Source organism: Eulemur rufifrons, chromosome 25 (genome assembly GCF_041146395.1).
Source record: "Eulemur rufifrons isolate Redbay chromosome 25, OSU_ERuf_1, whole genome shotgun sequence".
NCBI lineage: Eukaryota > Metazoa > Chordata > Mammalia > Primates > Lemuridae > Eulemur > Eulemur rufifrons.
In genome coordinates, this window is record NC_091007.1 from 13,566,123 (window position 1) to 13,578,696 (window position 12,574).

Consider the following 12,574-nt stretch of genomic DNA (forward strand, 5'->3'; position numbering starts at 1 on the left):
AACTTTTCAGAAATCAAAAAGGTGGCACATGTGACAAATTGATGAATCGGCATAAAACTAGAGACGGGAGCTGTTTATATTATTTTTGTAACTTTTCTTTAATTTGAAATTGTTTCCAAATAAAAAGTCAAAAGAAAAAAGAGAGAAGTTAGCAGAGGGGGGTGAAGAGTTAAAATTGAACTCTACATTTCAATTTCAGCCTGCAATCAAGGTCTGAATTATTTAGTCACTTCTCTGATGAAGTTTGCCCACTGAATTCTGAATCATTTTTTTATTGATACATAATATTTTACATATTTATGGAGTACAGGTGATATTTGTTACATACATAGAATGTGTAATGATCCAGCCAGTGTATTTGCGGTATCTATCACCTTGAATATTGTCGTTTTTGTGTGTTGGGAACATTTCATCGTAATACAGCAGTTGAGGGGCAGCTTGACATAGTGTTAAAACACAGGGATTTAGCACCAGAATGCCTGGATTTGAGTCCTCACTTTGCTAGCTATTAGCTTTGTGACCTGGAGCAAGCAAGGGTGTTTACTCTTTCTTAATCACTTTTCATCTTTTAAATGGTAATAGTAACAATACTTACTGTCAAGGTTGTCATTAGGATTAACTAATTTAGCATTTGTACAGTGCTTAAAACAGTGCCTGGCAGAGTGCTAAAGATATGTTACATTGATGATAATGATTGTTATGCAAACATTTACATTTAAAACGGTCATTTTCCACTTACTGGAAAGTAAAGAGTTTATTCCCTGGAGGGCAGATTGTAATCAACTGAGGAAAGGAAGGACCTTTTCAAGCTGTAAATGATAAACTCCTAGGAACATTTTTCTGCCCTACCTGGTTTGAGGATCACTGGTCAAGGAAGTAACAAGAATGTCACAGTCTTTACGTGTACTGGGACCGCAAAGAGGTTTTGCAAGTCATTGTTTTAAAGGTGCTTGGCTAGCAGGTGCCTCTGTACCACAATTCCATCCATGGAAAATTTCAGGGCCATGCAAGTACTACCAGGTAAAGTGAGATGCTGTCATCTAGAAACAAGTCTGTTCATCCTTTTAACCCATTTCACGCTTGTCAAAGTTTCCTTTCACCAATGGTTTTAGAGTTTTAAAGACCATTTACATAATAGAGCCTTACTGCTCTAAGCAGGGGGTGGGGGGTGGGGGTCCCTGGAGCCATGTTAGAGATACTGGGAACTTGATAGAAATGCAGGCTTTCTGCCCCTGCCCCCTCGAAATCCTATCTGAATTTCAACAAGAATCCTAAGTAATTCGTTTGCACACTCAGGTTTGATAAGCCTGGAGAATTCCATCGTATTGCTTCTGGAACAGCAGGAAAAATCTAGAAGTAATTCCTTCTGATTCTCACCCTCCCCCACCTGCCCTGGAGGGGCTCTTTACAAAATCCAATCACACTCTCTCTGTGCCCTTGAATGGTCGGATTCTCTGAACTCTGCCTGAGTTGTAAATATTCACATCATCAGTTTGAATAATTCCCAGCATTGACAAGTATAGACAAGCTACTGTAAGCCCAGTGTTTGTTGGGAACCATGTAATGGGAAAAAGATCAAAAGATTTGGCAACAGTTGACTTAATCTCAAGTTCATATGAGCCAACATCAGATAACTGCAGACTGTTTACATTTGTTTTCCAGTTTATGAATATTCCCTTGAAAAGTGTCATTCAATAGGCAGGGTTAATTAAGTTCTCAGTTCTGCTAAGAAAAAAGTGCTGAAGAGGTTAGAATTTCTAACTCAGAAAATCAATCCCATTGATGGACTTTATTTCTGAAAGGAGTAGCCAATTCCCTGTCTGCTGTATATTTGTGTATTGATTAGCTCCTGTCCATGAACATTTTGATCTTTTAATTAGGTTTCCAGTGTTTTCAGGCACTGGATTAATGACCCATGTTCTGTCAACCTCTCCCAGGGTGTAAGAATTGGTTAACATTCCATTTTTTGAAAACTCATACATGGTAAAAAGTATTATTAATTATCCTGCCTACTGTGCTATATTATTTTAGGGTACACTAGGCTCACTTAAGTTCTAGAAGCAGGATCTTACTGCATGTCCAAAGATGTTTGCATTGCCATTACTCATACATATGTGTGCTTCCAGATTCTATTTTCCATCTTTAATATTTGCTAGTTGTGGAGGCCTGTCAATTTTAATGTTTTCTATCTATGTTTGTATTTATATCGTTCTACTACCTTTCAGTTTATATTACTTTTATAAGTGAAGTTATTTCAATTAAGTAGGTGAATAAAGGCAGTGTACAACAGTTATCATTGACAAATTTAAAAAAGAAAGTAATGTTTTTTAAATTTAGAAAATAGGCCCCTGGAGCTATCTTTAGGGAGTAAGAAATGTAAGCAATCTGCTCCTGAATGTGCAAAAAAAAGTTTGTACCTCCATTATACTCTGAAATAAATTAAAAAAAAGAAAAAGAAACTCTACCTTTTGATGACAGGAACTGTAAAGAATTTGTGGCCATCTTTAATCTACCACAGTTGCCTAGGAATTTGCAACCAGAGCTGTTCACAACACTGTAATTGGTGCATCTGGTTCAGGGATTGGCAAACTTTGATCTGTAAAGGGCCAGAATTAGTTTAAGCCTTATGGGCAATATAGTCTCTGTTACAACTACTCAACTCTGTTCCTGTAGCAAGAAAACAGCTGTAGACAATATGTAAATGAATGAGTCTGACTGTGTTCCAATAAAACTTTATTTGCATGGACAAAAAAAAAGTAATTGAGGCTGAGTCAGTCATCTGGTGAGAAGGGACCTCTTGCTGTGCCCAGACCACAGGTGGTGCGGCAGCAGTGCCAGTGCTGCACCCAGCATGGAGCTATGTTAGTTCAGTCCCTGTGATTCTGAACATTTGATCTGAGAAGACTGCACTACACCTTTCCAATATTTTCTCTCTTTCGTGGCTTTGACTTCATGCATCTGTTTGTTTTCAAATTATCTTCTATTATTGCTACATTTTAAGGAAAATTAAGTTATTTATGTTTACCAATAATAAAAAACATGAATGACTGACAACACTAAGAATTGCAGGTAGAAAAAATTTGTATTGAAGGCATGATAACAAGTAGAAAATGAATCGGCTAGTATAAAAGGAAGATAGAATTATAAATTGTCAAGATGCAGACCTTGGGAGTCAAATGTATTTGGACTGAAATCTTAGCTCCAATAGCTACTGGTGGTTTGAATTTATCATTTGTCCTTTTTTTGTTAAAATTCTGTTTTAAAATGATTTCAGTTTTATAAAAAGTTGCAAAAGTTTTTGAGAGTTCTCATACAGGTTTTACCTAGCTCCATAAATATTAATGCCTTAAATACTCATACTACAATTATCAATACCAAGAAAGTAACACTGGTACTATGGTTTTAACTAATCTATAGGCATTATTCTAATTTTGCTAATTGTCCACAAATTATACTTTTTTTCTTAGCCAGGATCCAATCTAGGACCTACTTTGACATTTATTTGTCAAATCTTCTAGTCTCCTTCACTCTATGACAATTACTTAGCCTTTCTTTGTCTTTCATAAACTTGACCCTTTTAAGAAGTACTGACCAGATATTTTGTACAATGTTCTATTTGGGGTATCATACTGTTTCCTCATGGTTAAATATAGGTCTTTGCTTTTTACAATACTACAGCAGAGATGATATTTTGTCCTTCCTTATGCATGATATCAGGAGGTACATGATGATAGTATGTCTCATTAGTGGGATGTTAATTTTGATCACCTGGTTAAGGTGATGCCTGCCAGGCTCTGTTTCTTCACTGTAAAGTTACTGTTTCCTTTTTGTGTAATTGACAAATAGCCTGCTGCCTGATGCTTGAGACTATCCTGCTTCTCATTGTACTTTTTTCAACTAATTTTAGCATTTGTACTTGCTAAATATAGGCAAAAATATTTAATGTCTGATATACTAAATGATAATTCCATTCTCCTAACACCTGTAAGTATAGTAGTTATGATTATTTTAATATAAAAATAATGAAGATATCATAACATTGCCTAGAAACATAATATCTAATTGTGATATCAATTCTATTAGGAAAGATGTTTGCCTGAATTGGTTTAATCCTTTTTTTTAAGTGTTGTGGTGATGCATTTTTGTATTAGAAAGAATATATATCAGATCATTTGTAGCTATTAGGACTCAAATAAGGAGCTATTTTTGTTTAGGAAACTAGTTTTAAGAAATTATTGCTATGCTAGATACCTTTATGTACGTAATATAATGTTAACCGTCATTTACTCTGTCCTTATGAAGGTCCAGTTATTAATTGATGATTTGATCCTTATAATAACCTTTTAAAGATGTGGCTTGACTTTACAGATGAGAAAACTATGACTTAAAAAGGTTAAATCATTTATGAAATCACACAGCTGCCAAAGTACCAAAGCTGGAATGTAATTTCAGGTCTCTCTGACTTCAAAATCATGCTAGGTCATTCAAAAATTAGGAAAGAACAGTTGAAAAATAAAGCCCCATCTACTTGCGTTAAAAGAAGAGTGTCAAATGTGTGTCATGGTTAGTAAAGGAGTAAGACTACAATAATCTAAGCATTTATTCAGTTTCAAGAAAATTAGTTAATTGTTATGTGCATTTTGGAAGAATAAATCACATCCCAATTAAGTTTATCATAGTTATCTGATGTTTATTCAAGCATTTTTGTGTGTGAAAGATATAGAAATTTTACTGGAGACAAGACCAGTAATACTAGAAATGTCCATGTAAAGAAAGCAAATATAATATTTCTTAAATTTCGCAATTCCTCCCGAAGTTAATACGTGGCACAAATAAATGAACTGAAAATAACATGATTCAAGATTTATTTGATTTACTTTTTGAATTTATCTTTGGAAAAAATGACGTAAATGTCATTCTACTTGGATTAATAAAATATGGTATATGTACACCGTGGGGTATTACTCAGCCATAAAAAAACAATGGTGAACTAATACTTTTTGTAACAACCTGTATGGAACTGGAGACCATCCTACTGAGTGAAATATTGCAAGAATGGAAAAACAAACACCACATGTGCTCACTATTAAATTGGACCTAAATGATCAACACTCATGTGTATGGTAGTAAAATTCAACCAGGAGGAGGAAGGAGGGAATGGGTAAATATACACTATCTGGGTGATGGACACACTTACAACCTTGACTCAAACTGTAGAAAAGTAATTCATGTAAACAAAACCTTTGTATCTGTGTAATATTCTGAAATAATAAAAAAAGAGAAGTACAAAAAAACCCTCACTCTACTGCTAATATAAATAATAGCCCACCTATTATATCAGAGCTTCCAGAGACAAAGATTTGCCCCCAAACATAAAATTATTTGATTGATTAAAAATAGAATGTTAAAATGTGTGTAAAAATTAATGTTTAATCCATTAATTAATTCTTGAATAAGTAGATATCCCCTATATTCTGTAGATCCTTTGCTATGATGAACTTAGGAGATCAGCAATTATTGTAACTTCACTTACTAATTTTCTTCCCACAAGCTGCTTTCAGCAAAATTATGCCATATAAAGTTGAAATAAATAGACTTGGAATCAGAAAAGGATAGCTGTATTACTGCAAATAAGAAGCTGTCCTAAAACAAAAAGGAGTTTTTATTAGTGACATTTTAAAAAATGTTTCTGAGAATTATAAATATGCCCACTTCAGATTCTCAACTTTTATTAACAGGTTTCTGTCTTCAAGGTTTTGCAGGCATTGACTAATTAATTTATCTTTGTAGTACTATTGAGAAGTAGGCAAACAAGTTAAATGGGAACAGGGTATATTTAGGATTATAATTCCTGTGCTATTAAAAAAGAATTAACGGAGATCATAATAATTAGTGTGAAAATGGATAGGAATTTGCATAAGAAAATATGTAAAAAAGTCAAGGAAAAATGTTAGCACACTTAGAAATCCAAGAGTATGACTCTAAATGAGTCTAATAGTCTGTTGCCAACAGAAATTTCATTGGGGTATGTTTTAGGAAAGTATGGCATGGCTTTAAAGGTCACAGTCATGTATGGCTGTAGTTGCCATAAATTTATCTCTAACCACCTGAACAATATATACTTGTACCAGCTCTTCAAATATGTTTCATAAATTTATCCTCCACGCTATGAAGACATAATACTTCTTTTGTTTGTCTCAAAATTACCATTCTCCACCCTTTCTAATAGTTAACCCCTTTCCATAGACTGTCAGAAAGTAGTTAGCAAACTCAGTTGATTCTATTTATGCCTCTCATAGTCTTTAATATTTCACTTCTGAACTTTTATTTTGTGTTTTGCCCAGACTCTTAATCAATTTATCGGGTCTTCACATAACCATTTTCCTAAATCTTTTTTTCCCCCCTTTACATTAAATATTTCTTAAAGAATAAAATTCAAGATAGCATATGTTCAAGGTATAGTAATTACACTATAGTTTCAGTATTATGTTTCTTTTTGTCTATAATTGCTTTTTATGATAGTGCCCAGGGTTCAGTTAGCCTTTTTGGTTGCAGAAGAGTCCTTTGTTTCATATACAGTTTGGGTTCATTTAAACAATTGTTTACTGTATATAGTTAAAGGATGCATAACTGGTGACATAGCAAGTTTTCTCACACCTAACCAAAAACCACTTTTCTTCATCTCAGTTGGTGGCCCTGTGGTTCACCAGTCACCCAGCTAGAAATCTGTGCTTTGAGATTCCCTTCACCCACTACTACATTTTTTTTTTTTTTTTTTTTGGAAATAGGATCTCCCTCTGTCACCTGGGCTAGAGTGCAGTGGCATCATCATAGTTGACTGTAACTTCAAACTCTTGGGCTCAAGTGATCCTCCTGCCTCAGCCTCCCAAGTAATTAGGACTATAGGGGCACCACCATGCCCAGCTAATTTTTCTATTTTTTGTACAGATGGGGTCTCACTCTTGCTTAGGCTGGTCTGGAACACCTGACCTCAAGCAATCCTCCCACCTTGGCCTCCCAGAATACTAGGATTACAGGTGTGAGCCACTGTGGCTAGCCCTAGTCCAGACGTTTACGTCCAATTAATCACAAAGTCTTTCCAGTGGTAACAGTGGGAGTGAAGGGATGACTGTCCCAGCCTTCTGACTACCAGTGAAATGATACTTAGGCACATTTTCTTTATCGTTTCTCAGAGGGTCTCCATGGGATCGGAGGCCCAACTGGCTATAATGGTAGCACACCCAATGCTGTACTTGTTATTGGTTTTCCTCCTTTCCTTGTCTCTCTTTTCCCACTTCCTTCAGCAAGTGCTTACTAGGCATACTCTCCAAACAAAATATCTACCTCGCTGTCCTTATATCAGGGTTGGTTTTGGGGGTAACGCAAACCAAGCCGAGGCTTGACGAATATGGAAGCCATGACTGACCAAGGTTGAGAGACTATTCTAGCCAGAAGGGATGTCATGTAGAAATACCAGAACCAAGAGTTAAGGGTGGCAAGTTCAAGGAACTGAAAAATCTTGACTATGGCTGGCTGGAGCAGAGAATGTGAAGAAAGTTGTGAAGTAGCAGAGACCAGTTAATGGTGGGCCTTAGAACTCATGTTCACTGTGTTGGTGTAATTCTCAGGGACAATGGGATTCCCGAGTGAATGATTTGAAGTGGGGGTGTGATAGGCTACCTAGCATGGACAATGAATTCAAGGGGAACGGAACTCCCCTTGAAGACACCTATGATGAAGTTAATGCAATAATAGAGACCTTCATTTAGGGAAGAGTGTCAGTAGTGACTGGAGAGAAATGAATGGATTTCACAACTATTTAGAAGGTAGCATCTTCCTAAGTTGCCATTGCTTTTCCATATCAGGGTGAAGCAGGTAATGGTGGGAACTAAGGAAAGTTGGTCATTTTAAACAGGGAAACATTTTCAATCATTGATGTTGCTCTTCAGGATGATTGATCCATTAGCAAATTTTCTTTGACTTATTTGCTCCTCAAGGAAAAGTCTTTGACTCATGTATGTATTCCTGTATCTTAATCTGATTCTAAACATATTTAAATATTTACAACAGCTGAGAAATTCATGTCATATCCTGTTAATTCATCCTTGATGGTAATTGATAGGGTTTGTTAGTAATAATATTAATATATGTTTAAACCAGACTTCCTTTCTGGAAGTGAGAATGCTTACAGTTGTAAATTTTACGAATTTACTGATGAGTGTGGAAATCAATTGGAGTTATGGAAAGCAATATACAAGTGCCTTTATAAAATTTTTTCTGACGTCTTTGAGATAAATGATTTTGCCATTACAACTTTCATTTTAGGATTATTAGTGACTGCTCATTTCAGTTAGTGCAGTGAAAATGGGTCTTGTTGTTCCTGTTAGTCAACACAAAATAAAAATGATGATAAACCCTTTATAAAGATGTGGCTTTCATTATAAAGGGAAGAAAACCTAATTGAAAGTCACTGTAAATTCTGAGTGATTAATTTCATGCCAACTAAGCCATTAGAAATCTCTGATGGACATAAAAAAAGCAATCATTTGCAAAATTAGAATAGAGCTAAATTCAATCTAGACATACTTTTTTATTTTTTAAGATTTGTATATTGGGAGAGATGTAGTACAGAACTAGTGGAATTTTAACATAATTACCTTTTATTATAGGTAGTTTGTACATGCAATTGGGCTCTAAACCAGCTAATTACTTTCTCTCTGGATCCTTTTCAGTTGATCATCTTTGTTATAACTTAATGTTTTTCTTGTTTCTTGCCCAATAATACTACATCTATTTCATATCATTTCAAACATATAAAAAAGCTACGGTTTTTGTTTTGCTGTGTTGTGTTTTGGTTTTTTAAAAAGTTTAACATATATTATTTTTAGAAATATACACGTGCTATACACACATATACATATATATATATATATATATATATAAAAAATTTAAAAATATTAAGAGCCAAAGCTTTAGGCTGCTTTTTAGAAAAAAAGAAGAGCAGAATTTATGAACTTTCTACGTCTCTCTCATTTTCCTCTATACCAAGTAGAAATAGCTCTCTAGTAACCAGTATTATTTATTACACAACTCTGTGTTTTAAAAGTGGACATAATGTACTAAATCTGGAGAGCTTATTGTATTTTAAAAATAAAAAGGTCTGTAGGTCTAGATCTGTAGGTACAAGATATCTTTTTCCACAAAACTGCCTTTCATCAAGGGATGTATGGAAAACAAATTGAATATGTAATCATGGAAAATAAAACCTTTTGATTTTTATTCAATGAGTGTTGGCATATAACATGTTCTACTATTTTGAAGGAACTAGTCAATCTAAAATGAACCCCCAAATAAATTATTTATCATGATGACTGAACTGCTTGTTCAGTGGACAGCAAAAATGCAGTAGTGATATTAACTTTATGTTTTTCATGTACTTCCAATATTTGATTACCAGGACAAATATTCTTTAGTCCCCATTCAGGACTCAAAAGTCAACTACAATAATAATGGGGTATAGTAGAAGCATCGTATTTTTTTTTTAAGTAAAAGTCTCTTTATTTTATATTTACTATGCTGCACATTATTGATTTTCTTCTCTGGTGTTGTTCCTTGCAGAGAGTGAATCTGTCCTTCGATTTTCCATTTTATGGCCATTTCCTACGTGAAATCACTGTGGCAACTGGAGGTAAGTGATTTTCTAAACATTCACCTTAAGTAAGCTGCAGTTTCACTACAGTTATTATTTTTAATTTACTTCATATTTCAAGATTGGTGTGTATTTTATCACAAAGTCCTGGGTACAAATAAAACCTAAGAAAGAGTATACCTATTGGAAAAACTTTTCAGCAGAAAAACAAAATGTAGTTATAATAATTTTCAGCTTAGGTTCACCTCTGCTTTTCTTTTAAACTTAAGTTTAGTTTTTGATAGTATGGTAAAACTACACAAGTGGCAGAAATTGGAATAGAGATAGAAAAGCTGCTTAGAGAAGCTGTTGGTGATTTTTAATTTTCTTTTAACATATGTAGTGGATACACACACATACACAACCACACATATATTAGCTTTAATCATTTGGTTTTTTCCTTTAATGCCCCTATGTTGACTGACAACTCTTTTGAGAGTCTTCAAATAGACACTGAAATTCACTTCTAATGTTTATGATTTTATTTTTTTCCACAAACTGGGTTGTTAGAGATTAACAACATCCTAGCAAGGTAATTATCATTCTTTTTTTTTTTTTTTTTTTTTTTTTTTGAGACAGAGTCTTGCTCTTTTGCCTGGGCTAAAGTGAGTGCCGTGGCGTCAGCCTAGCTCACAGCAACCTCAAACTCCTGGGCTTAAGCGATCCTACTGCCTCAGCCTCCCGAGTAGCTGGGACTACAGGCATGCGCCACCATGCCCAGCTGATTTTTTTTCTATATATATTTTTAGTTGGCCAGATAATTTCTTTCTATTTTTAGTAGAGATGGGGTCTCGCTCTTGCTCAGGCTGGTCTCGAACTCCTGAGCTCAAGCAATCCTCCCGCCTCAGCCTCCCAGAGTGCTAGGATTACAGGCGAGAGCCACCGCGCCCGGCCTATCATTCTTTATAGTATATCTCAGAAGTCAGAAATATTTTAACCCTTGAATACTACTAGCAGAGATAAGCAAAATGCCAAAGAATATCCCTGTTGGCTGGCCCTAAGACAGAGGTAGAGAAAGTAGAAGAATGAGTGAAAAAACATAAAAATGGAACAGTAAGTAAAGAATCAAGTTGAAAGAAATCATAGCTATATGAAAAGGCTATGAGTGTCTGTACCCAAAACACCACAGATCAGAATCCCTTTTGTTCACTGGATCTTATGGATGTATGGAAACCATATTGATCATTGCCATTCTTGCCATATTTTAATGTAAGTCTTAGAAGATGTGCAGGATTTAGAAAAAATATTTGTAATCTGAAATATCAACAAGCAAAAGTGTTTTGAGTGCCTACTCTGAACGATAATAAATAAAGCTGCCTCTACTTTAGGAGCATATAGCTTAGGGAACTGTTAGACAACATGAAGCAGAATGCAGAGAATCCCTTAGAGGTGATGAAATATAGATTTTCAGGAAGGATAAAGCTCAAACATCTGTAAGAGTCAGACTCTAGAGAAATTTTTGCTCAAGGTGTTTCTTGGAGGATGTCCCAATTTCTTTGGTTATATAGAGAAGGAAGAGTCAGTCACAGGGAGGAAGATGCTGAGTAAATGTACTTATGAGGAAATGGCTAGTGCAGGATAGTAAATGACTGAGTGAGTGAAGTCGGGAGTATGTTTACAAAAAATGTGGCAAATTAAGATTAGGAAAGCAAATTGGGACAATTTTATATAATGCGTTAAGGTTCAGTTTGAATCAGCAGTCAGTAGTTCTTAATTAGATAAGTAATAAATTTTTAAAAAGATAAATCTACACATTTGTGTATGTGATGCCTTAAAGTGTGGGAAGACTGGAGTTAGTACATTTAATTAGAAGAATATTCTAACAACTGGTGTGAGAAATATTGAGGATCTTGGTGATTCTGTTGCTTCAAACCAAGGGAGAAGAATGATACCATTAGTACCAGTTACAAAGTCAGCCAGAAAAGCTGACTTTAGGGAAAACAAATGGTTTCAGTTGTGAAACTATTAAACTTTGTGTGAAAAAGGACTATATGTGAATAAAATGCACACAAGGAGTATGCCTTTTGAGCTCACCATGTATATGCTAATATACTGTTAGACATTTAATTAATGTTGTTGAAGGACTAAATGAAAAAGGAAAAGGTAAAATTGAATGATGGCCCCTGTAAGCCATGAATCCTATCCTGTCATCTCACATCTATAAAGGATGATATAAACATAGGGATCTTGTAATATGGACATGAGGTATGTTTTCTGACATTTAGGCTATCAGTGTTCTATTTAATTTTAAAAAGTGAACTATTAATCACATGTGTTCAAAACCTGTACACACTGCGGTAAAAATATGGGCAGCTTTGCATTTTCAATTTCTCAGATTATTTTATCTTTACAACTCATGTCAGACAATGTAAGACAATATGAAGTAAGATTTCCGGTAGCAGAGTGGGTAGGATCAAACCGAAACAGATGGCTATATCATCTTTACAACTTCAAAATATCATTTTTCTTTGAAAAGATCCTTAAAATAAGTGGAAAATCTGACATCTTGTACGATCTCTTTCTTCTTTGAAGAAAATACTAATGTAAAGACACTTATTTTGTTTCTCTGCTTAAAATATGCTAGTATGGAGCTTGCTTACCTAAATCGATACCCTGTTTAAAGAAGCATAGCTGAGATAATTTAGACATTGGCCTGGGTTTCTTCAAAATGAAACCTGAATCTCATGTAAAAGTTTTTAGTTAAATAAATAGCTTGCTTGCCCTTTCATTCTTCATTCATTCAGTCAATATTGATTAAGCCCTTGTAAAAGGCAGTGTGCAAGATGCTTCGGAATATGCTGAGAAGGATAAGCTAAGTTCAGGACCTTAGAATCTAAGAAGAGGAAGGGGTGTGATGTGAATAAGCAGGAAGAATAGGCTGACTGC

General features: G+C 34.8%; 1 protein-coding gene across 1 annotated transcript in view; it reads left to right on the forward strand.

Annotated features, from left to right (window-relative positions):
• Window positions 1–12,574, forward strand: part of PLXDC2 (plexin domain containing 2) — a 357,321-nt gene that overhangs the window by 188,693 nt on the left and 156,054 nt on the right. The window contains exon 3 of the mRNA XM_069458825.1: window positions 9,619–9,688. Within this exon, the coding sequence (XP_069314926.1) occupies window positions 9,619–9,688 (70 nt within the window). The remainder of the gene's footprint in view (window positions 1–9,618; window positions 9,689–12,574) is intronic.